The sequence below is a fragment of the Equus przewalskii genome, chromosome 27, assembly GCF_037783145.1.
Source record: "Equus przewalskii isolate Varuska chromosome 27, EquPr2, whole genome shotgun sequence".
NCBI classification, from domain to species: domain Eukaryota; kingdom Metazoa; phylum Chordata; class Mammalia; order Perissodactyla; family Equidae; genus Equus; species Equus przewalskii.
The window spans coordinates 28105959-28132107 of NC_091857.1; the positions used below are offsets into that span (position 1 = coordinate 28105959).

Consider the following 26149-nt stretch of genomic DNA (forward strand, 5'->3'; position numbering starts at 1 on the left):
GTAGGAAAGTGAGCTCAATCATTTGTCACCAAAAAGAAGCTAATTATGTGTTCAGAGGAAGAGGAATTTCCCTGTATGGAGGTCAAACTTATAATTATTTCAGTTTACCCTTCCCTAAAGATGTCTGTGGTGTATCAGCCACTGCTGAAGGGCAGATGAGAAACAGTAATGTGACGTCATTAATACATGCATGCGTGTGCGTGTAGAAAAGAGAATGGAAGGACAAACACCAAAATGCTTACAGTGGTTATTTCCGGATTTTCTGAGTAAGGATGGACTTAAATTTCTGCTTTCTTCTTTACCTAAATGGTCTGAAATTTTTGCAATGAGCATGTAATATGCTTATTACAAATATATCAAATACACATGTTGAAAGAAGCTTCTTTAAAAGAATCCCTCTCTTCCCAAAGCATTTATATTTATTATGCCCATTACGATGAAGGAACTCAAAGCTGCCCTGAAATGAAATGAAGCTGTGCTTTAAAGTAACTTCCTCCACAACACACCTCTGAGTCTCCATATGTGTCTTCCAAGATTCCCCATTCCGCTCCGCTCTTTCCAAGAAAACAATACCTTGCAGATCAGCTCCAGGGTGTCCCGTGCAGTGTCCCCCGGCCGGACGACTGTCAGGGCTGGCTGATTATTTGGCAGACAGAACCAGGACGGGGTGAAATATTCGTGGACCCAAATGTCGCAGTCAGGATTGTGTTGGTGGACACTAGGTAAGACCATTTCTTTCTCCCTCTACAATAAGAAATAAAGTTAGCAGAGCAGCAACAGTCAGTCTCGAATGATCTTAGATCCCCAGATTGCACATAGGAATTATCTAGTCCTGTGAAAAGGGCCCAGGACAGAAGTGGTAGCAGTGGTGAGGGGTATAGAGCAATCTTCAGAGAGAGAAAGAAGTTACTGAGAAAGGAGCTTTATTGGGCGAGAGGGGTGAGCAAGATTTCGGACCTCACATATGAGGCAGATCTCACACCTGGTCCACAGCATCCACAGGCAGGCATGGCATGAATGAGAGTGTACCAAAATTTGGAAGAAAGAAAGAAATGGGTCATCCATTCAGCTCAGCTTTATCGCTCTTATTTCTTCCAGGGACCCATTTCAAATTTGGGGCAGCGAATTCCGACCACAAGAATATCTGCCATGGGAGCTGTATGTTTCAAAGGCAACGATGAGACCCATGGAAATTTTTAAAGCAAAGATGAAGTTCTAGCACTGCATATTTACCAGGAGCATCATATCTGTGCTCACATCTGACCTCTCGCACACCTCTGGGAGGGAGACAGCTCCATTTCCAGATGAGGTTCAGAGAACATCAAGGATGAGCTTTATGGCACAACGTGGCAAAAATAAGCCTCCCTAGGCTGTTACCATCACTCCACCCTCTACATCACTTGGCCTGAGGATCAGGGAGCAGCACCAAGTTCGTAGGGATGGGAGAAGAAGTATCTTATGTGCACATTCAGCAGCTTGGTTACATTTAAGCAAGCTAAACAGCTAAACCAGGAAACACCCTATAGATTGATGAAATATTAGGAGCCCAGTATAATAAGCAAAGAAAGAATTATGCTGGGTTTTGGCAATATAAAAATATTGATGCTCAATATGTGCTAAGTAATAAGCTTTAATTATTGGTTTATAACCAGGTCACTGATTGGCAAATAGGTATCTATAGATTACCAAGAACAAGGCTGGGATCAGCAAATTACAAGAAGAAACACATTTCCAAATAAAGGCTGAGAGATGGTAACAAACAACTTCCATACATAAAAAGAACAGATCCCTGAATGGGGGAGATATTTTTTGTAAAAGCCACTAAACTAAATTCAATTGAAGAAGACAATTTCAGCTCTGCCTTTGAATGGTGTTGCTTTCACAGATAAATGGAACCCCAGGGAAGGGACGGTCAAAAAGCAATCAACTTGCCTAAATCCCATTAACTATGATTGGAATCTTCCTGCTCTGTCCCCTTGTGCCACATTAAATAAGTGCCCCTTAGCACTGGATCTACCCAAGTTTTGCATCTAAACTGCTCTTTGAGAACAAGCCATTCTGGCCAAGAAGTGGGATAAAGAAGCATCTAGAAAAAATGAAAAAACAAAAAAGTAACACAAAAAGACAAGGGAAAAACTTGTAGTTTCCAGGATCTGTTGGCTGGGAAGAGGGTATCTCGATATTAAAAGTATATTAAGAATGGTATGCAAGATGAACGAGCTAACTTCAGAAACGGCTACGTTAACATCAAAAACTATACTCGGACTGCACCTAGGGACAGCAATTTAATTTCATCAAATTTCATCAGAAACAGAGAAAGATCCAAAGAGATTGCCATGGATGGGTATTTCCAAGATGACATCATCCAAGAACAGTTTGGTTATGAAAGACAGAAAAGGCCTACCCATGGCCACTCTTCTCTCCTCCCCCTCCAACAGCCAGAACTCCCCACTACATTCTGGTTTTTGAGGCTCAGCTTCATCCAGAACGTGGGGCTGAGCAACTGCTGACCGCCACTGTTTGGTTGCATGGCAACCAAGAGCTGACCTCTGTCATATTGATTCTGAGTCCAAGAAGCAGAAGATTATACCAAGCTCACGTTATCAACATCAGAACCACCCCCCAACAAAGAGGTCGCCGGTATCACTGTTAGGATCTTTAAAACTCGAGATGTCCATATATTTAGAGGCTGAAAAAAGTGGCCTGGAAAAAAAAAATCAATATTCTTTATGGGCCTTCCATCAAACCAGTTTGAAAGCCCCTTTTAAATGCAAGCACAAGGCTGAACCAAGTCTGTGAATCTTTAATTGAATACTTATCTTGGGAGGCAAATATATATATTTTTAAGAACATACTATCAGAGCAGTTCTTTGAAATTAATGGGAGCAAAATAGCACGTGTGGGCAGAGAGGGAGGGCAACAAGAACTCTCCTCTTGGGAACGGAAGTTGTACATAAAAGGAATTGGCAATGGCATAAAAAATTCAGCTACCCAGACCCCAATCTCCTCTTACATTCTAGATGGAAACTTACACATCCAAATGATAAGTATCAAAAATGCTATGTCAGAAGGAGGATGTTCTTATCGTTGTCAAGTTTTAAATGTAAAATGCTTCCCATCGCTGGTTGATCTATTAATAACTTTAAAGAATTGATCATTTCAGCTTTTAATAGTGAGTCTACTTAATTTTAGGATCCCAAGAAACCACTACATTGTGCAATGTTGATGCATTCGTGGTGCTTTTAGAAAAGGAAGATGTGCTTATTTTTACCTTGCCATCTGGAACAGTGTCATCAAAGATTCCCTCTAAAGACTTCTTCACGGCGTCAGTTCCCTCACCGAACACCTGCAGACACAAAAGCATCGTCTTAGAAAGAAATCTGGGTAAAAGGAGAAATGAAGCATGGGAAGGGGAATGCAAAATGGGCATGGCTATTAGAAAACATTCCAGAAGTTTCCAGATACTCCTACATCAAATCCTAAAGCAGCTAAAATAATTCAGGTAGCAGACCATGGAAAACATGTTCCTCCTTGTAGATCACTTCCCACATCGTTGACAATTCAAAAGAAAAGATAGCTTTAGATATGGATAATTCCTCTACATTGAAACAAAATAAACTTGCAAAAACAATGAACATCTTAGATTTGTTCTCAGTGAAGAATTTCTGCCATAGCATCACATACTTGATCAGATAGCCATCAATAACGATTAGTTTACTCTTTAATACTGTTGAGTGGAAGCTGAAAATATACATTTATAATTACTTTACCACAATACCACAGAAAATGTTTTTTATTTAAAAAAACAGAAATTTGTCTATTATTTGAAATTTAATGAATCCTGCTAACCTAAAGACAGGATTAAAATCAGAAGAGGGTACTAATGCCACTAGGTAGTCAAAATCTAAACACATGGACATGAGAAATTCTATATACTGGCTCTAAACTGAACGTGTACGGTCAGGATAATACACATGATTATGAAAAAGCCTTTGCCCGGATGCAAATGAGATATATAGAAACATACTATTTTTATCCATTTCAAGTACTGAATTAATAAGTAAATTTCTATTGGTATGCTTATGGCTAAGCAAGAAGTTTTAGTTTTTTGTTTTTTTTAAAGGTATGCAATTTTTTTTTTTTTTTTTTTTTGGTGAGGAAGATTGGCCCTGAGCTAATATCTGTTGCCAATCTTCCTCTTTTTTCTTCCTCCCCAAAGCTCCAGTACATAGTTGTATATCCTAGTTGTAAGTCCTTCTAGTTCTGCTATGTGGGATGCCACCACAGCATGGCTTGATGAGCAGTGTGTAGGTCCACGCCCAAGATCCAAACCACTGATCCCCTGGCTGCTGAAGCAGGGCACACAAATTTAACCACTATGCCACCAAGCCAGCCCCCAAGAAGTTTTTCTCAGCTCTTACTTTAAGAGAGAATAACAAGAATTGCTTATGAGATATGACATCATCCTTTGATTTAAAAAAACGTTAAAAACATTCTCTCGGATTCATTTAAATTCAGCTATATATTTCAGCAGCCATGGGCTGTACCCTAACCTGGCGCCAACACAGTGGAACCATATGAACCAAGGCTTTTGATAGCAGAGAAGTTCAAGCCCAGTTGCCAACTGCAAGGCTCTCACATATTTATAGCCGTGGTCTGAGTCATCTGCAATGACAGAGGATGCATACAAAAAGACACCACCTCCCAAAAGGAGGGGACGGATGCTGATCGGTAATGTTATTCTTTTGCAGATTTCATCAACAGCTAGCGAGTTTCTTGCATGGTTTTTCCAGTGAAATACTGACTTTCCTCCAAACAGTGTCTTCTTCAAATGTACTAGAATCCAAACGCATGGCAGCCACCTTGATGCTCTACTCTCCCCACAGAGCACAGGACACACTGCAGGATTGCACAGTCTCAGGCCCTCCGATCCTTTGCTCCTCTGGTCTCCTGCCAGTTCCACCAAGGAGACAGACCCTCCATGTTTTAAATGGCGAGCATGTTGGTCAGGGAAGGACTTAGTACATCAGCTTTCAGGACGAATTTCTCCTGTGAATTTCAGTTTCTAGGTAAAAGAATGGCTAGAATTGTCAGAACAAATAATGAGGGATCTTTCTTTAAGTCAGTCAACTGACTTCTCACTTTGCCTAAGGGCTCAGAGTGAAGAGGTCAAATTGGTAATCCTTGTCATGACCTCAGAAAAGTCCAGCGCCTCACTTTCCAGCCACTGCAGCCCAAGTACTGGACATTCTCCTTCTTTCAAATACCCGTGTCTCTTCAGTCCCTAAAACCTGAAGCAGTTCTGGAGCCACTCATTGCTCAAAGCCAAAGAAGAATGACAATGACAATGGAGAGTGAGCCTCTCAGCAGCAACTCCCGTAGGAAAGTGGCCATGGCTGGTAAAGGAGTAAAATTAAGGAGGCGCAGCACACGGGTATTAGAGGCCTGACACCGACATTCATGAAGGGTACCATTCATGATGTACTGAGGTCCCCTTCAAGCCCCAGCATCTCTGCAGAAGGGAGTCCAGGCAGCAAGCGAGCACTCTCAGATTCCTGGTTCCTCAAACCAGTAGGCAGACGAACTGCTCATTTAATGTCAACCCCAGAAAGTCAAGGGCAAAGAAACAATCAGATTTCCCTGGAGGCTGCCTTTGATCCAGCGCCAGAGGCAGCTTAAAAGACTCTGTGCTCAGGTGCCCACTTGGCTTCAGCATCAAGCCCTGGTTTTTTCTGAAGACTCCAGATGACTTGTGCACTCTCAGTAGGTCTGTAATTAACCGGGGTTTGGAAAGGATGCAGGTGGAGGACTGGAGCTTGGTGATAGACTAATAGCAGAGTTCAATGTTATGGGTGTATATTATCTATTAAAAGCCCCTAACACAACTAACTTCTTTGAGTCAACTAGCTGATTTTAAATAAGACTCATTGTCAACGAAGGAACACACACACGCAGACACATCCCAGTGTGAGGTGGTCACAGAAGCCATCTACGCTTGCTTTTCCATCCACCCTGGAACCCACCTGATTGATGCTGGGGCGTCCCTGCTTCTTTTTGGAGGTAGTGTCCAGACCCCAAAGAGAAGAAAACCTGCTCCTTCGCTTGCTTGCAGATCTGGACATGGCCTGAGTACGTCTTCTCACTCCAGTTTCTCCAGTGCGTGCTGCCACCTGAAGACAGCAAGGAGGGACATCATCAAGAGAGATGTGTCTGGACCACTCAGCTGTTCTCAAAGTCCTCACTAAGTCGCACCCTTCAAAGACCCCTCCTCCATTACGCCAACCAACACTGACCCAAACACCAAAACGTTTAATCCATGACTCACACACACTCAGACTTTGAGGGCCCTCCATGACTATAAATGTAAGTGAAAGGTTAGCAAACTCAATCATTGTCTGAAATCATCAGTAAAAATAAATAAAATAGTAATAGAATGTACTGTTATGTTTCCAACAATTAGATGTCCTCGGGTCACAGGCTTGAACTCTGGCATCAAGTTAAATTAGCACACTTTCTTGAGATTCTCCCCAAACGCTACAGAGCTTTTTCGGCATTCTAATGAAAAACAGTGCCTAAGTGTCAGCAAAAATAGTGAAAACAGACGACTTTGGTTTCTATGATTCCACATTAAACCTAAATTTACAAATCTCTTCTATTTAGTTTTCTTAGAATTACATAAACTCACTTTCCTAATTAGGCAAGTAATAGTGGTGGCCAGTATCACTCTCCCTTGTACCTCAGTCAGAGAAACCCCAAACACAGCTGAGCACATGGCTCCCCCAAGTTGACTTAGTTTCCTTGTAGCGGAACATGGGCTTGTGAGAAAGTTCCGGTCAATGGGAGGTAAAAGACGGGCTATTTGCAATTTCCAGGAAGCATCCTCAGAAGGGGGGACTCTCCATTATCCTTCATGTTCCTCCTTCCTGATGTCAGGAAAGTCTACATGTTAGCCAGCCTAGAATATTCAGATAGAAGCCTTTTCAAGGATGGCAGAACAACAAGATGGAAGGGACTTGGGTTCATGAAGATGGTGAAGCCACCTTACTAGCCTTGCAGGTCCTATGATTAGGTGAAAGGGGAATAACAGTTGTATTTTGTCTAGAAAACAAAAAACAGAAAAAGGAAACTAAACTATGTTGAGTTACTTGCAAGATGCCAGCAACCCAGACAAGTATTTCAGAAGGGAACAGCCAAATTTCAATCTGCCACTGTGCTAAGTGCTCAAGTAGATGCTGAATCTCTGTGAGGACCCCACAAAGTCCTTCCCAGGCAAACAGTCAGGCTTGAACTTTACCCTACAGGTGGTAAGCAAAGTCCCAGGCACTTAAGGGAACTCCTGCCAGGAGATCTCAATAGGCCACCCACGGGCTCTCCTTTCAAAGAAGGGAGTGCCAGGAGGCAGAGCGAGTCAGACTTGACATGAAACTTCCCCACCCATTCTTCATTGCTGGAGGTGAATGTCTTGGAACCCACTTGTCATAGATTCCCACACGGGCAACTCCCAGTGTGATGGCTGCCAACTGGCAGCCATGTAGGGGATGGAATATTCTTGGGTAACCAAAGGGGCTTCCCCAGCAGTCTGCATGCTGGTTAGAAGGCAGGCTTCTCTGGGGTTTTCAGTAGTGACAGAGTAAATACCGTGGAAGCCCCAAGAGTAGACTGGCAAAGACCTCACATACATTAAAAACAGGAATCAAAACAACTTCTCTGCGCGGTATTAGGAAGGAGGTTTGGGTCCCAAAGGAAAATAGGAAGATGAGGGAGCTGAGAGGTCTTGCACTTTCCCAGCTTAGCACGTAAGAAAACCCAGATCCCGGCATAGGAAAATGAGGTTTCCCGGACAGCAGGGGGAAAGCTCTATAAGAAAGAGCTCTCATCTACAGTTAGATTCAAGGTGTCAGGGAACAAAATCACAAAACAAAAGGCACATGTTGATATCAAATATGTGAACATTTTCTTTTCTCTATTTTCATCACTTTCTAAGTTAAAGGTAAACAAAGTTTGGAGAAGAAATAAATTATAAGGTGCTGACACACATACATGCTTGTGTGACTATGTCAATGTCAGTTATGACAAAATGAGGATAACAACCACTGAGGAAATAGTGTTAAGGGTAAAATCCTAGAGAAAAAAAATGTCCATTTGGTCTTTTATATATATATATATATTTATAAGTAGATAATCTATCCATAAATAGATACATATACACATACACACAGGCAGCCAGATAGATAGATAGATGATAGACAGATATAGATAGTGTATATATATAAACATATGTACGTGTGTGTATATGTATCAATACGTATTACCCTATTTACCTCCCTCATAGCACACATCAATATCTATATTTATTGTGTTTATTTAATTACTTACTTATCTATTATCCATCTCTCCCACAAGAACACAAGCTCCCACAGGACAGGAGCACTGGGGTTGATCACTGCCATAACCCTAATTATGAGGACAGTAACTAACATATGCCAGTCACTCACACATATTTGCTGAACGAATGAATAAATAAACAAACATCGCAAAAGCAAAAGCAGAGATCCTACATAACACGGTTACAACAATTCAAAAGTAACTCCTCAGTTTATAATTGTAGAAAAACAGAGTCTGGAAGAGAAACTCACACAACCATAAATATTCTCAGTTACCAGCTGACCAGTTGGCTCAGTCTGTTTCAAAAATGGGCACTTTATTTAAGGTTCTTACAGTAACTATGCTAAACTGTTGGGGACCTTGTAAACAGCAAAAGCAACTGCTAACCCCAAGATAATAATGACTCAAAATGAGCAAAGGGATTTAGAAGGAAAAAAAAAAAAGGCTAGCAAAAGAACTATTGGACAAGACCTCAAGAGTTTCTCAATGATCTTTGCCCAGACAATGCCTCCCTTTGTGGCTGGGACCTGATTACTCTATCATTCTGCTCATCTGTGCAAACAAGAACAATGATAACCTTCTTTCAAAGAGTACAGCGGGGACCCTTCAGTTAATTACCGCAAATCACTGAGTATTATGGGAAGCCCTCCTGGTGAATGGTACTTAAATTGTAGCTCAAGTCTCCTCCCCTCGCCCTGTTGCCCTCACACCTCCTCCTCCCACGCCCCCCACTTAAAAGGAGAAAAAAAAAAATGCCTAGACAAAGGCTAAATTGAAGAACATTTCAACTCCAAGGGGAAAAATAAAATTCCCTGGGGTCAAATGACAAGAAGAGGAGGAAAAAATAAGTATCCAATAAATCAGCCTGGAAAATTCCCTGCCCGGGATCTCCTGCAGGAGCTGCAGCAACAAACAGGAATAGATATCCAACAGGCCTGCCTAACTTGTTCTGTCGGAAATGATACCCCTCATGGAAAAGAGAAGTTTGCGAGGACATAGAGACATGCAGATTCCCACTGCTGATGCAGCCAGCATAAAAAGAACAAAGAAACAGAGTTGCAGATATGGAATAAAATATTCTTCTTTAAAAATCACTGGCCAAAAAACCTAAAAGAGTTACTAACCCTCCACCCCCATCTGCCACTGGCCAGGTTTCAATAGCCTGCCCATCAAAAGCACCCACAAATCACAGATATTGAGATAGAAGAAATTAGAAGGTCTGAAGATGAATTATGGAAGGGTAATACAGTGGCTTTTACTTCTCCATCTCAGAGAAGTTAGCTCCAATGGCTTTGAAGAAAATAATTAAGGCACAGAAGTTTTTGGTAGACAGCAAAATGACTTTCTCCAAAATCAGGCCGGATAAAAGAAAAGAGACGTTTGGCTACTCAGGATTCAGTATTAACGCTGATGCCACATCACTAGCACCATAAGCTTCCTTAATAAAAATGCTCCCTCAATTTACGACATTCTTACAAAGAGGTAAATAAGAATTTTTATCCCGATTTTTTTGCAGAAGAGGCAAACTGAGATTTGGCTAAGTTAAAAATTGGCGTCTGGGTCTCAGAGAAAGAGTCTTAGAGCCACAAACTGAAAACCATTTGCAAGACTTACTCATCGCAGTACTTCGACCCATCACTACTCAAAAATAGGACCTAACAGCTATAAGGAGAGGTGGTAGCCAGGGAGACCAGGAGCTGAGCTGTAATTAACAGAACAAATCAGGGTGCCAGTTTTAATAACTCCAGAAATTGGCTTAAGACTTCTTTAAAAATGTAAATCTACCCCTAATTATCCAGATGATGACGCTAATCTATTTATAAAGAATACAAACGCCTCTGACTGAATTACAGCTCTGAATTCAATTGAAGGGTACAGCTGACACAGCAAGCCAAGAGCAGCACAGCTAAGGTTTTCCAAAGCAGCTTCTGGAACCTGAGACTTAACATTTAATTCCACAGCAAATGTGCTAAGGTGTAGTACATTTTAAGTGGGTGTTGACTTGGATAGGGTAAAACCATGTTACTCGCATAGCAATTTCTGAGAAGAAAGGAGCCAAAAGCACATAAAGCTCTTCACGATTTAGCAAGTACACGAAATTACACACTGCAAACACACAACACAGCTATACAATCCACCGCCCTGGAGGTCTAATGAAAATTCTCTTCCAACATATGTTGGGCTGGTAAATCATGGAAGGTCTTTGCCTTCCTTTATGCATTAGGTATTTATGGCCATCAAAACGATGCTAAAAAATAAACTGGAAAGGGAGATCTCCAAAGAGATCAGTTTTCGATATTTGGTGTATGTTTTTCGTGTGTGCGAGAGAGACAGAGACAACACATTTATGTATGAGAGAGCTCTCCACTTACCATTTCCATAAAATTAATGTAAAATACATATATTTGTGTTAGAAACATGACTCTACCAAAAGACGACATAAGTTATCAACAAACACTACAGGCAAAGATCTCTTAAGATAATACCTTCCATGTTTTCTTTGCACAACAATTTAGGCCCCATCAAGAGAGGCTTAAGTAATAAATTTCAGAATGACTTCGAATGAAGGTTTGCACCCACTGCAGAGAAAGAACGTGTCAGAAATCCATACACAGCAGTGACCTAGAAAAACACTTCAGAGACTCTGGTCAAGTCCTGCTCAGGATTAATACTCAAGATGCATATTTTTCAAAAATACATCAGCTTCGACTCACCAGGGCATGAAAGGATGATACCGAAAAGATTCCGAGGCGGCCCATTGCCACTTTCGTTGGTCGGCTTGCAAAAGCAAGTAGCCTTTTAGGGTTCGGCAGCTCCCCGCCTTGGAGGCTGGCTAAGTAACAGCGGTAACGAAATAGGTCCATTTGGAACTGTTCGAGATTTTGCTCCCAAACAAAGATCTACAGAGGTGACAATGTGGGAAAAGGTGAGAAAAAGGGAAGATAAATCTTAACAAGTTTATCCTACACAAATATTACACATCTATTTGCTGTAAAGGTATTAATTTTAATCCTGAGGGTTAAACAACAAGTACCTTAAGTTTTTCAGATAATAGCAGGTCAAATATTATTGTCTCCATAGCTTACACGTTTTTCTGCAAAGACCTATAGCCATAAAGTCAGAAGGATAAACAGAAAGTGTATCATTAGTTGCTCTGTGTTCCTCATCATAGATTTCATGTTTATGGGCATTATAGGTTCATCAGCTCCAGGCTCTGGGCCACACACCCACAGCAGAAGTAAAAAATGTAGATTTTCAGCACTGGAGAATTATATGACTTACAAGAGGTGGCTTTCATAGAAAGACAAAGGAAAAGCGAGGCGAACTAAAGATCAGAGGCAAAGAGACCAAGACTGTTTGAGGAGAGGTGAGTGGTAGAGAATACAGAACGGGAAATGGAAAACACTGGGTGGTGGAGAGCCAGGCTCTGGAATACACAGTTCCAGCCATAGGGAGTAGCTAAGACATTTCCTCATTTTTCAAAATGGGAAAATAACACCTACGTCCTAAGGTGATGAGATGTTTAAATAAGATGATGCAAGCATAAGACTTAGTAGAGGGTCTGGCATATAGTGAAGGCTTAGGGATGTTAATGATGTTATGGGCAATGATGAATGGTTGATATCTACCTTGTTACTTCAACTGAAAATATAGCATTAATGTACATGCATGTTCATAGCACTACTCACAACAGTCAAACAGTGGAAACAGCCCAAATGTCCATCAATGGATGAATGGATAAACAAATCGTGGTGTCTATATACAATGGAATAATACTCAGCCATAAAAAGGAATGAAAGATTGCCACCTGCTACAATGTGGCACAACCTCCAAGACAGTATGCTAAGTGAATGAAGTTGGACACAAAAAGTCACATGATATGTAATTCCACTTATATGAAACATCCAAAATAGGTAAATCCATAAAAACTGAATGTCAGGGCAGAGGGGAACAACCTGTGAATGTATTAAATGATACTGAATTGTACATATCAAAATGGTTAATTTTAGGGGCCAACCTGGCGGTGTAGTGGTTAAGCCCAGTGCACTCCACGTTGTGCACTCCCAGGTACACAGGGTTAGATCTACACCACTCATCGAGTCATGCTGTGGCACTGTGCCACATACAGAATAGAGGGAGATGGGCACCGATGTTAGCTCAGGGCCAATCATCCTCAAGCAAAAAAGAGAAAGATTGGCAAAAGGCGTTAGCTCAGGGCCACTCTTCCTCACAGACACAACAAAGGTTAATTTTATATTATGTGAATTTTGCCTCAATTGAAAAAAAATAGTGTCAGGTAATAGGAGGAAAGAACAGAGGGACAGAAATACCGAAGAGCACATGCTGGTCCACATCATCGACTCTTCAATTATTTAAATAGCATTTATTCACATAATTCCTTTCTACACATTAGGACAAAGTTTCAAAGCATTACTACTGACTTTAAAACAACTGAATAAAAGGCAAAAATGTCCTTTGTTATCCAACTAAATCTTCTGTTTTTAGCATGACACACACTTATGCTCATAGACAGCAATTATGTATATATATATTTTAAAGCACACTCTACGTTTTCTATATTTAGAAATCTAAATCTATTGAGGAGTCAGGAATTAATCCCCACCATAGTCGCGCTCCAAGTCAACCCAATAAGGTGGAGAATGACATTGCAGACTTTCCAATTACACCGATCCCCTAGAACAGCATGCCACTGGTGGCAGTGGGAAAGCTCCTCTATTAGATTTCTGTCTTTCATTCAATGTAATATTGTTCCCTTTAGCTCATAACAATCAACTGTGAACAATGGGTGAGGAAAAGTGACAGTCACAATAAAGAATTTAGCAGCCTGGGTGACAAGCTGACAACAAGATAACCGATGATGTTTCTCGATTCCAAAGGCAGCAGAGAAACTTTAGAGACCCAACGATTTCACCCAAGTCTAAACACGGAAGAATGATTACCTGATCTAATATAGTTTTCTTCTTCTTTGAATCAGTGACTGAAGACAGCTGCATTTCACCCATTTTCTTCATCTTTTCATCCATATCAATCTTTTGTTCCAGTTTCTTGATTTCTGACTTCAGGAGTCGGAGCGTGTCTTCCTTGTGGTGGTGTCTTGCGACGGCAGCTGCGCAGGCAGAATGGATGGCGGTGATCCAGTTTTCCAGCTCCGTCTGACTGGTGGTCTGTAAGTGGGGAGGTGGGGGCAAAGAAGAAACAGCCAGCTCTTAGGTCACTGGAGGTGAAACAGTGTATTTCCAGAGAAGCAACGCCTGGGAGTCCAGATGACAGGTCCAGACACCCGACGGGGAAGGCTAACCTCTCTGACCTCCTCTTCCTTCAGAGACTTGATAAAATAAGTTAGTCTTAAGTCAGGCACCAACCCTACCTCTAGCCCCCAAGGGCTGTCCAGAATGAAGTCACCATATTTGCTCACCAAATGTACTTACTGAAATTGTTGCAATGGACTGAATCCTTGTACCCCCTGCCCCCAGTTCAAATGTTGACATCCTAACCCCCAACGCGATGGTATTAGGAGGAGGACTTTGGGGGGGGGATTAGATCATGAGAGTGGAACCTTCATGCAGCGAATTAGGCTCTTCTAAAAAGAAGTCAGAAAGCCAGCTAGCTCCCTTCCACCACGTGAGGACACAGCAAGAAGATGGTCATCTTTGAATCAAGGAGTGCGCCTGACCAGAACCTAACCATGCTGCCACCCTGACCTTGGACTTCCAGCCTCCAGAAGGTAAGAAATAAATTTCTGTTGTTTATAAGCCACCTGGTCTACGGTAGTTTCTTTTAGTAGCCCGAGCCAAGATACTTATCTACGTGATAACATAGTTCACAGGGTTGCTATGAAGCAAAGGTCAGTTTCCAGAAAGACTGGTCAGTTCCAAGGTGAGAGTGAGGCTGAGGGACATTACTGGCCAAGGAAGACGCAAGAGTCCTGCCCCCAGTGAACCACTGTGACCCAGATCCAAAGGTCACATGCCAGAGTTAAGCAGCAATGACACAACTAGGGCTGGGGGAGTAGTTAAAGGGAGCCAGAAGCAAAACTGTCTCAGGGGACAGGTGAGAGTATCTAGGAACAGTGGCCACCCAGCAGCACCCCAGCCACCAACAACGGCCATTTGAGAGGGGATTTTAAGACAGTGTGGAGAACACTCCAAACTGGGCAGGTAACCTCAAAGTGGGCTTGCTGGGTGCTCTGAAAGGCAGAAGTCAGAGAAGAGTTTGGGGAGACAGCACATGTGCGATGATATGCTATTACGAATACTTTAGGAACTCAATCAATGAGTATGTGTAAGTGAGGAGGTGCTAGACTTTTCCAGGTGTATCCCCTTAAGCCCAGAGAAGTTGAATAAATGCTCACAAGTTAGCCCATCTGAAGAAAGGATCTATTTAGCCACCACCATACTGAAGTAGCTGCCAATATCGCTTTTCATGTACATTTTTCATGTATCTTCTTAGTTTCCTAATTCATTTGAATAATGGTTTACAAACAAAATTCTATTAACAGGACCCCACCCACACACTATTCTATGCTGGCAACTGAAAGTTAAGTCAAGGCACCACTCCATCATTTCTGACTCTCATCAGCTTTGTAGTCCACAAAGCAAACTGCATCAAATGTCACAAATGATGTCTGCCAACAGAGGCCCCACACGGCACACCACACAAAGCTGAACAATCCAGCAGTGGTTATGTATGTGCCTGTGTCTAAGGAAGACTTCAATAAGCTGGACATTCTCACAAGAAACAGCAGAAGTCCCACCTGATGCAGCAAATGGAATCATTTCGTGAGGACTGTGGGGAGGAGAAGTGGAGAAAAAGACACTGGAAGTCAAAGGTAAATTCTTGCAGAAATTTACCTGAGAAATTTAGGGAAAAAAGGCATGTCTGTATGAGATTCATCTTTAACTCTTAACTTTGCTTCAAATTTTTAATACTTATCTCCTCTTAGAAAGCCATTATAGGGCCTGGCCCCCAGCCCTGTGGCTGAGTGGTTAAAGTGCTGCACGTTCCACTTCGGCAACCCAGGTTCACAGGTTCAGATCCCAGGCATGGACCTACACCACTCACCAGCCATGCTGTGGTGGTGAGCCACGCACAAAGGAGAGGAAGATTGGCACACATGTTAGCTCAGGGCAAATCTTCCTCAGCAAGAAAAAAAAAAGAAAAGAAAAGAAAAGAAAAGAAAGCCATTATCTGGTGTCTTGCCTTTATGTATCACTTGAAAGATACTCAAGAAAAAACACCGAGTTTAAGATCCTCCCACATATTATGAAACCACCATGCTCGCTCCTGCCTCAGACAACGTACAATGTTTGATCTTCGAGTCTCTCAGTGCACCTCAGCCATCAGTGCATATTTTGCTAAGTGGGTTATTTTTTTCACTTTTTTATTTTTATGGAAGAAATTAGCTCAGATGGAAAAACACTCTAGTAAGGATATTTTTCTAACGGAAAAGCTTCCAAGAAGAAAATACCAAGTGTTGGCAAAGATATGGAGCAACTCAAATTCTTACATGCTGCTGGCTGGGGGCTGGAGAGCAAACTAGTTCTAACTGCTTTGGGAAGCTGTTTGGTGCTACCTACTGAAGTTGAATATGTGCACGCCTTGTGACCCCCAAAATGCACTCCTGGGTATATACCCACCAGAAGCACATTCATATGCTTAACAAAATATATGTACCAAAATGTTCATAGCGGCACAATTTCTAATGGGCAAAACTGGAAACTATCCAAACACAGATCAACAATAGAATGGATGAGTCATGTGTGGTATAATGGCACAACGAAATACCATCCCGACTACACAGCACAATATGGATAAATCTTACATTCATAACATTGAGGACAAGAAGCCAGATGTGCAAGAGTATAGACTTCAAGATTCTATTTACATGAAATACAAACACAGGCAAAACTAATGTGCACTGTTAGAAGTCAGTGGGAATGGGGGGAGGGGGTGAAATCCGAAGGAACCACAGTGGGGGCCTCTGGGGCGCGGACCATGTTCTGCTTCCTGGTCTGGGTCCTGGTTCTATGAGTGTGTGGCATGGGTGTGCCCAGCTGGTGAAACAACATCAAAATGTGTACTTTTCTATGTATGTATATTACACTTTAATAGAAAGTTTAAAAGAATCTTTCCAAGATGTATTACCCTAATATTTATATATAATTTTTTTATAACTATCCTAAAAATATTCTACATCAGATTCTATTTTTCATTAAAAATTGCCCCTGTGAGACTGGAAGGGAAGTTCCAAACAGCATAACCCATTCGGCATCACTCCTTTGTCCTCCACAGGGCCTGGTAACAGCTGATAAATGGCTAGTTCCTTGAGCCGAAACAGACTTTCCCCTTTGTATGACAGTTCAACGGAAACAAGGAGCTTTCAGGCTTCAGGGAGCTGGTGTTTCCCCCCATTTTAAAAGGACATTGTGGGGGTGTTTCTGATGAAATCCATGCCGAGTTGGCATGTGCCCCTAACAGGAAGAGGCTGTGTCTCCTGTAAAAACATCTGGAACAGCAATGCTCAGTGGGAGGTCCATTGCCACTCCCCGGAGACACTCCTCGCTCGTCTCTGCCTCCATCAGAATCCTCTGCGGAGTCAAGAAAGGAAATACCTACAACCCTGACATAATACCTGAGGGACAGATGGAAAGATTTTAAACTCCTGATGCAAACTCTGCTAAATACAAATTACACACTTAAAATTTAAAATAAAAATATTCATCTAGAAGGGGCCCAGGTGACCATTTTACAATTGGAGAAACTAAAGTGCAGAAAAATTAAGGATAACATAGTAATTTATTTTAAACCCCAATCCCCACTTAAATTTTTTTAAGTATGCCACACTGCTCCCGACCCCCGAGCTCTCACCAGTTGCTCTAAAAGCCTCGCTATGGGGTCATCAGTCTTGTATACCCAATATTTTGAGCTTGCCCTAGGGACATAGGAGGGTGGAACCTTCCTGCTCCCTTTGAAGTTATGCATGGCCATGTCCTTTGGCTTTAGCCAATGAATTTGAGGAGAAGCGTCAGGTGTCACTCCTAACAAAAGCCTGATTGCCCCCGTTCTTGTCCCAGTGCTTACAGTCCAGGAAGCATTTCTCAAGATGGGCTTCCATCAGCGTGGGTCTCTAAGTGTCCAGGACAAGCACAGCTTTACAGGCAATGGCCATCAGACACATGGCAGGAATGAAAAGGTATGTTAAGCTGTGGAGATCTGAGGATTGCTCCTTACTGCAGCATAACCAAACCCACCCTGACTCATATACTAGCAAAGTAAGAATTCCATTTCGAAATAAGCAATGCTTTTTAAGCAAGAGTCTGTATGATAGACTTTTAACCTCCAAGAGGAGACACAATCTGATAGGTTCTGTAGAACAAAGGCCTTTTGCTCTCTTGACTTAACGAAAGGAGAGCCCTCCTTCCCTCCACCTGCCAGGATCTCTGCCAAACTCAGCCAAGGGCAGCCCACTCCCGTCTGATATCAGAGAGTTTACATCTGTCTCCCAGTTCATAAGCGGAAATGAAGCAGGCTGACACCAGCCGATAAAGGTAAACATCCCTTGAAAGGTGTATATTTAACGTTGGCAAAGCAGCAGGAATTTCTTTATTTAAAAGAAAGGAAGATGGTGGTTCCCAGGGGTTAGGGGAAAGGGAAAACGAGGAATCAGTGTTCACTGTGTAGGTTTACAAGATGAAAAGAGCTCTGGAGATGGATGGGGGTGATGGCTGCACAGCAATGGGAATGCACTTAATGCCGCTGACCTGCACACTTAAAAAGAGTTAAGATGGTATGTTATGCATATTTTACCACAATTTAAAATTTTTCAAAATAAGATAAAACAAAAAGGGGAAAAAAAAGCATATCAAGCCCCATAATCTAGAGAAAGCTATATACAAAAACGTGATCGCAGCTTTATGAAAAATTTAGCCATCAGTCCTTTTAACCATTAAATAAATCTCAAGTCTGCAAACTCTTTTAAAGCCTGTCAGGGGCTGAAGGCAGTTCCTTTAGGGAGAATTTTTGCTCCTGCGGTCCCGTCTAAATAAAACAGCAGTCTGCCACTCTCTAGCATTAAGCCAAATCAATTCCTAAGGAGTACAATTGACTCAATGAGTTTTTCAATAGAGTTCGTCCTTTTTTAGCGGCATACGCAAAGCTGTGTGTGGGAGGAGAGGGTAGGCAGAGTCTACGCTGACTTCCATCAACAACGAGTTAAGTAGAGAAAACTCTTGAAACATTTCACGGCCGTTTATAGGCTTAGCACTTCAGAGCTGATCACAGCAGACCACTAACTGAATACAGTGTATTCCAGTGTGGCCTCTCCAGGATTTAAATTCCGACATGGCTAGAAAAAAAGCTCTCCAAAGCCACTAACCTTATATCACCTTCTCAAACCAGGCAAGCTTAATGACGGACATCAGGTCTACCCCGGGGCCCTTCATTAGAATCCAGTGGTCAAAAGGCTGGAAGGAGAGACCACCACTGAGACCCTCTCAAGTTCTTCAACACTCATCACCTTCCATTAAACAAACAACGGCAGACAGGCAGGTAGGGAGGGTGAATTGTGTGTTTCTTCCTTTGCCTTCTGGGGATGCTATAAATACTGTATAAAGTTCAGTTCAGTGAGGGGGATAAGCAAAGTTCTTGCCAAGAGACAAATATAATCAGCAAAAAATGCATTTTGCATAAGAGCCCCTTTGAGTGCAGAGTTAAGATGAAGCTCGGGGCTTCATTATGTATTTAAAGAGGTCCAGCGCCAATTATCCAACTGAATGGAGGATACTCAGTGATTTCAGATAATCAATGGTTTACGTGAGTGGTAGGAAAAGGAAAATTCATTTTAAACAAGGGAAATACTAGAGAATGTATGCCAGATCTAGGAAACTAAGATTTTGGATAATTTGAGTTTACAGAAGCACAAGAATAATTGTAAACCTAGGCTGAACTTCTTTTTTCCATTTTAAAAGAACAAAAAGGAAAAGGAAAACAGTTACATAAGAGGTTAGTTGGAAATGAAGTTCCTATGTGAATTCCTATGTGAGTCTTTTTCCTCACTGGTTCTGTGTTTAACATATTTTAGAATTTTATTTATACAAGCCTTAATGAAACTATCATTTTTAATATCTGTAAAGAGAATGACAGATATTAGCCCGTATCTGTAATATGAGGCTCCCCTCCTCCACTGAAGAAAGTCATGCAACTGTGCACCCCTCCCACCCTCACCCCCTACCCCTCACCCACCCAAGGTGAATTCCTCGGAGAAGAAGAGAGGCTCCAGACTCGGGAAGCCAGGTACAAAAAGGAGGAGGAACTGTTTGCTGCCAACAAGAGAATAAATGGAAGCCTCACAAATGGCAATGCCAGTATTCATCTCTGGCAAAGCTGAGTAGCCCCACAGAAAAGGCCAACAAATATTGTCAACCAGATTCCCCTAACAAAAAGGCCTTATCTGTTCATGCCATAAAAGCCCCCAGTAGACGACAATGTGCACAGATGATATCCAAGGACTTTTGTGGTGTCTCACACTTAAATATGATCAACAGTCAAGGATCAACAGACATTTGATGAAAGCTTCCAGCAGGAAAGGCAGAGACCAAAGCACACAGAAGAAAATGCATCAGGAGAAAAGAGAAACAACGCCTGAAGCCACGAAAACTTCCCCAAAATCTATAGTATCCTCAGAGACACAAGAGAATCTAAAGCTATAAACAAAGAAACAAATACATAGGTTACAATGAAAGTGGAGGGATGTGGTGGGAGGAAGGGAGAGGGGAAGGAAGGAGGGAGAGAGGGAGGCAGCAAGGGAGACAGGGAAGAAGGAAGGAGGGGAAAAGGGAGAGAAAGAGGGAGGTAGGGAAAGCTTTTAGGAATAAGAAAAAAAAAATTGACCAAAATTAAAATTTCAATAGAATACAAAACACTATGAAGAATCAAAACACTAGTGGTAAGGAAATTATTCTAAAGCTTAAAAACAGAAAATAAAGCACATTGGGGGCCGGCCCGTGGCCGAGTGGTTAGGTTGTCACCCTCACTTCAATGGCCCAGGGTTTCGCTGGTTCAAATCCTGGGCAGGGACATGGCACCAATGTCAGGCCATGCTGAGGCAGCTTCCCACATACCACAACTAGAAGGATCCACAACTAAAATATACAACTATGTGCTGGGGGTATTTGGGGAGAAAAAGCAAAAAAAAATAAAATAAAATAAAGCGTATAAAAAGATAATCAGAAATGAGAATGGTACCAGAAAATAAGTGAATAAAGGGGAAATGATTTCCACACCCAAATCCCAAATTACTCAGATATTATTCAAGTAAAAGGCAGAATGAAGATACTTTCAAATACGAACCATTTTGTAGAAAGTTACTACAGGGTTTTGTTTTTGTTTTTAAATGAAAATGAAGTGGTTTATTAAGGAAAAAAGGAAGACTTGCAATCCAGGAATCTAACTAGGGCAGTGAAGGGAAATCCCAGGGTGACTGTTAATGCACGAGGCCTAGAAAGCAACCAGATTAGAGCAAGAGGCAGAAGGGCAGGGTCCAGAGAAAAAACAATACTGATCGACTGCTTAATAAATTGGAGATTTAGAAAATACTGCTAAGCAACCAGAAAAATAAGCAAATTGAGCGGAAAAAAAAAAAGAGGCAGTCATTAACTACAGGAAAAAAACAAAAAGTTCTTCAAGAAAGGAAATAAAATGATAGTACACTATTTGGTTCAGCAGCTAATACTATTTATATGTTTACGACAGCAGGGTAACATCATAACAGCATAACGGGGATGACTGATTTGGGCCTAAATTTTCATATGACTACACGGAAGAGGAGGAAGATGAGGAAAGGAGAATTTGCATATAATACAGCTAAATATTCATCTATCACAACAGAAAGTCAGTAGTTAATGTCTAAAGTCACTTGAGAAATAGTATCAGGATGTTGACGAGAAATGAGAGTAAATGCAAGAAAAAACAAACAAAAATCCTAACTAAAATAGTCGAGTATGGTTGTTTCAGAGAGGCTGGGGGAAGAGAGTAAAAAAGGATGGGAACAGGATTTCACTTTAAGTCTTTTCAGGTTAATGGAATTCTTTAAAACTCTGTGCTCACATTGACTTAATACAAATTGAAACTAATGTAAAAAGGAAGATGAATATAGTTAGTAACCTATTACTTGGATGATACATAATAGCATATAAATTATATACTAAAATCTAGCTCAGCCACAATTATATCTCTGCAGTGTACTTTTAACATATGTGGGGAAACCTCTGAACACGCTAATAGCAGGTCACGGACTGTAAGTGATTACCAGCCCTGTGTATTCATTTTGCACTTCAACATCTATACACTCCATCAAAGATAAAGTTTCCAAGAAGTAAATTTAAGTTGTGCATTTGGGGTTTTGAAAAACCCACGAAATAAGATGGAGAAAAACCTTGTTGGGTAAGAGTTGATGCTGAGGGTTTGATACACCACAAGCTCAGTTTGAGTCAATAGTTTGTTGTGGTTTCTAATAAATTAAGGAATTGACACCAGTATTGTGGAGGAAATGAGAACAGCAGGAACCAAACGGCAGGCTGCACAGGGCGGACCATATAGGGGACAGGGTGCCAGGTTCCGGAACATGATTACAAGGAAGAAGATCAAGGAGAGGAACTGGATCATAGGAAAAACACAGTGAAAAGCTTAGGCAGGGAAGCCTAAATATGTGACATGGCAGCAGGCAAGGGAGAGCTGTTTTTATGTATTCAAAAGGTTATGAGAAAGAATAAGAAAACTTGCTTTAGACTCTAGGGGAGGATATGGAAACAAAGGTAAATGGCAAAAGTTCCCAGAAAGAATGTGTTATCTCAACACGACAAAGAACTTTCTAGAACTTGGAGCTAACTAACAAAGAGCTGGGAGCTTCCTGGCGATGGAAGTGGTCATGCAATGGGCAGGCTGACCAGCTGCCAGGGGCCTTGCAAAGATGGTGCTGACCTTGAGAGGGAGGCTGGACTTTTAATCCAGTCAAATTCAAGATGCTAAGTCTCCTCTGAAGCCTTTTCTCCCAAGTCCACTTGACACCTCCTTGAGAAAGACAATGTCCAGATTTTCCCCTCATCTGGCTGCTCTTGTCCAGGCATGTGCCAAGAACCTTCGTCAAGACGTGGCACTTCAAGATAACTCTCCAGACCCTGATGAAACTCAAAGCCTTAGATTTTTCGCAAGGAAGCCACATTCAGCTTCTGTAAGGGGACTTACTTAGGAGGAGTACAGGGAACCAGTCTCTTTCTCTTTAGAACTAAAATGATAACTACAACATTTATTGAGCATCTGCTATCTATCAGACACCCAACTTGCACTACCACATCTGATCCCCAATTCAACATAATGGTTCAAATATTATTATTTTTCTCACTAGTCTCTTTTCAATATGCACACTATACCCCCCTACAAGTGACTTTCTAAATGATTTAAAAAAACTTTCTATGGAAAAGCAATGCCCCCTTAGAGATGATATTTTCTATACTTCTTTAGATATATAATTGCATATGATTTTCTACCCAATCAGGCATCATTCTTATTCTGCCTGCCAACTATGTTCCCAAGGCATTAAATATAAGAATTAAAAACTTAGGAGTTAGGATATGTTGCCATAAACGTCACTGAGCTTTTTGGAATTGTATGTGACATGCTCCAGGAATGCGTGAAGGAAGGCCTAAGAGGAAATTGTACTTGTAGGTGGTGGGTGTTGATTCTGGCTTCCAGTTGGAGGGAAGAACTCTAATTAAAATAGTTTCAGTACAGGAGCTCCAGCCTCCCTTTGCAGACAGCATAGCACTTCTTCTATACAAGCTGCTCTAACACTCGTGCCCATTCCCACCCCCATCCTGCACACAAAACCCCTTTTCTATTTTTGCTGGTAACACGACTCCCCTTTCCATGGGCGAATCTGAATAACAGCGTCAAATCAGCAGCAAACAGTCTCTGGAAACTGCGTGTACTGAATTGAGCCCTGGGGCTGGAATAACCTACAAATTATTTCCATAATCGTGGTCGATCTCCCTCACCCCCTACACACACAGGTTTCTTTCAAATTCAGCCCCTCTAGAGTTAGGTGGATTACAATAAGTAGAAGGTAGAAAATGCCCTCATGGATCCCAAACAGCAGTAATTTCCTCTGAAAAGGTTCATTCTGTGCTCTATCCCACGTAAGTAGCATAAAAATTTCACCATGACAAGAGGACACAGAGGTTTTCATGAATAAGGTCCTATGTTGCCACAAAAGAATTTTATTCAATGTGACCTACTGGGTATTCAAATTCTATTAGCAATTTTATGGCCAGGAAGGTCCTTTCAAAAGGAATTCACATCAGAGATGTTTCAGTAAAAAGGAGAGTGTACTAAAATCAACCAGATTATCATTTAACCTGTGTGGTGAGGCAAGAATGGCCAAAATCAAGTTCTGATTATGGAATCTTCCCAATGAGTGGTTTAATTCTAAGGACAAGAAAAGGTTAGTCACCTTTTACTGTGGTCACTGACTCTCACTCATGTTCTTTTTAGGGTAAATAGAAATAGAAATGAGATAAACAGTACACTTAGGCAATGAGAGGCTTTGTAGAACGAGAGGTTTGGGTTGAATCTAGCCCCAACACTCTGACGGTGTGACTTTGCAGCCAATAACTAGCTTTCGTAAGCCTCAGCTTCACCCAACAGGGGACACAGTCTACAGCAGTCGGTTGAAATGTGATACACAATCCAAGTCACCAATTGCTGCTGTAAGAATTAAATGTGACTCACACTGTAAAACACTTTCAAGGGGTGGCATACAATGAGGGCTCGGTAAAAGATAGCTGCTGCTACCACAATAATGTTGTTATTGTTATTATTGTTATTGTTAGAATAGTTAGGCATTTCCTCATCTGCCAGATATCCAATTAATTAATAAAAAGCTATGCCAGATGCAGAAAAACAATGGCTTATAAGTTATATAGAATGATATTTTCATAACTTAGAGCATGTAGATTTTTAAAATAGGATATACAAAACACTACTCATTAAGGAAGACTTCAGAAATGAGACTACATTAAAATTAAAAAGTTTCAGTATAACAAAGGACACCTTTAAGAAAGGAAAAAGCAAGCCACAGAATGGAAAAAGATATTTGCAATGCATATAATCTACAGAGAGATGATATACAAAATATGTAAAGAACTGCCTTGAATCATTAAGAGAAGAATGACAACCCGATGAAAAAAATCAGTCAGGAGACTGAATAAGCACTTCACAAAGATGATATTGAAATGGTGATATTAAACTCATGAAAATTTGCTCAACTTTACACTAATAGCTTTAAAAAGATTTTTTAAAAAGACCTGACAATATCAAGTGTGCGCAAAGATGAGGAATAACTGGAATTCTCTTAAGGTACAGATGAGAGCATAAGTACCTTAATCATATGGGAACTGTTTGGCAATGTCTAGTAACCCTGAATATGTGCATATATTCCCTGACGCAGCAATGCCAATCCTGGGTACATACAAATAGAAATGTGGACAAATATATCCTGAACATACGTACAGACTACTCATAGCAACATTACTCATGAGCTCTCAAAACTTGGATCCACCCAAATACACCTATGGAAAGGCTGCCAGATGTCCCCATTGGCCTGGGGCTGTTGCAGTTAATGCCTATTATCCTGGCATAATTGTTAACAGTGATGCTCTGACTTTCAAAATCGTACAGTTCTAAAGTATCCTGGTGAGTGTATCAGCAGCAAGGGGACAGTAAGGACCTCAAAAAGCTGCTCCTCTGTAAAAGCGAAAAGAACACCAGTAAAAACTGTCAAAATCAACTTTTTCAGAACTCTGAAAATTAATCAGATCTTGCAACAATCTGAGGTGCATTTATCGGGGAAAAATAGGCTGAATCTCAGTAAGAACAGCAAGTTTGGGGGCATTTAGCTTGCTCTATTCTCATCCTCATCTCTCTATCTCCACAATCATGTGAAAACTAGCAGTCTAGCAACCACTGAAGGGGACAGAATGGGTTTAGAGCTTCCCCAAAATACCATTCTCAGAGAATTGTCATTATTCAACCTGTTTGGCACTTCACAGGGAACCCCCACTCACAGGGCTCATTGTTATTTGATCTAACTCACAACTCACTCATGCAAATAGCTTTGACTCCCGCACAGTTTATGAAAAACAATCAGTAACAACTGTTTAATATTGTGTTTGCCTGAGATAGAACTAGTGGGACAAAAAAGAGGTTGACCAGGAAACTTTAGGAAAGGCTGGGGAATAAGATATTCATAAGATATCCATAGTCCTTGGAATCTAGAAGGCCATATCATGTAAAGGACTGTGCACATGTCCAGAAAATCCTGAGAAGGGCCTATGTCACTGTCCTGGCTGACCCTGAGGCTCTGCTAGCAGAGGTGAAAGTTAAGGCAGAGTCATTAACTAGCTGCCTCATTGTTGAAGACAGACACACAGAGGTCCTCAGGAAAGAGTGGGAGATTAATTGCTTCCAGGCACCTACGGAAATCTCTCCAATCATTAGCTAACCACTAAACTAACTGAGCAGAGACTTCAGTGGCCACACATGACAAAGAATAAAGATTTTACAGATTTCAGGAAAGTCATTAAACAAATAAGCAACAATAACAAAAACAAATAACAACAACAAACCCTGGGGGTGAGGGTAGGGGATCTGATTTCAAGAGCCATCACATTATATTACTTAAAATGTAGTT

At 41.3% G+C, this 26149-nt stretch overlaps 1 protein-coding gene across 14 annotated transcripts in view; it reads right to left on the reverse strand.

Moving 5' to 3' along the window:
* TIAM1 (TIAM Rac1 associated GEF 1) overlaps nt 1–26149 on the reverse strand; it is a 352305-nt gene that overhangs the window by 77927 nt on the left and 248229 nt on the right. For all 14 annotated transcript variants that reach the window (XM_070597276.1, XM_070597269.1, XM_070597274.1 and 11 more), the window contains 5 exons: nt 13347–13571; nt 11100–11285; nt 6024–6170; nt 3272–3346; nt 574–744 (listed from right to left, as the gene is read on the reverse strand). In XM_070597276.1, the coding sequence (XP_070453377.1) occupies nt 574–744; nt 3272–3346; nt 6024–6170; nt 11100–11285; nt 13347–13571 (804 nt within the window). The remainder of the gene's footprint in view (nt 1–573; nt 745–3271; nt 3347–6023; nt 6171–11099; nt 11286–13346; nt 13572–26149) is intronic.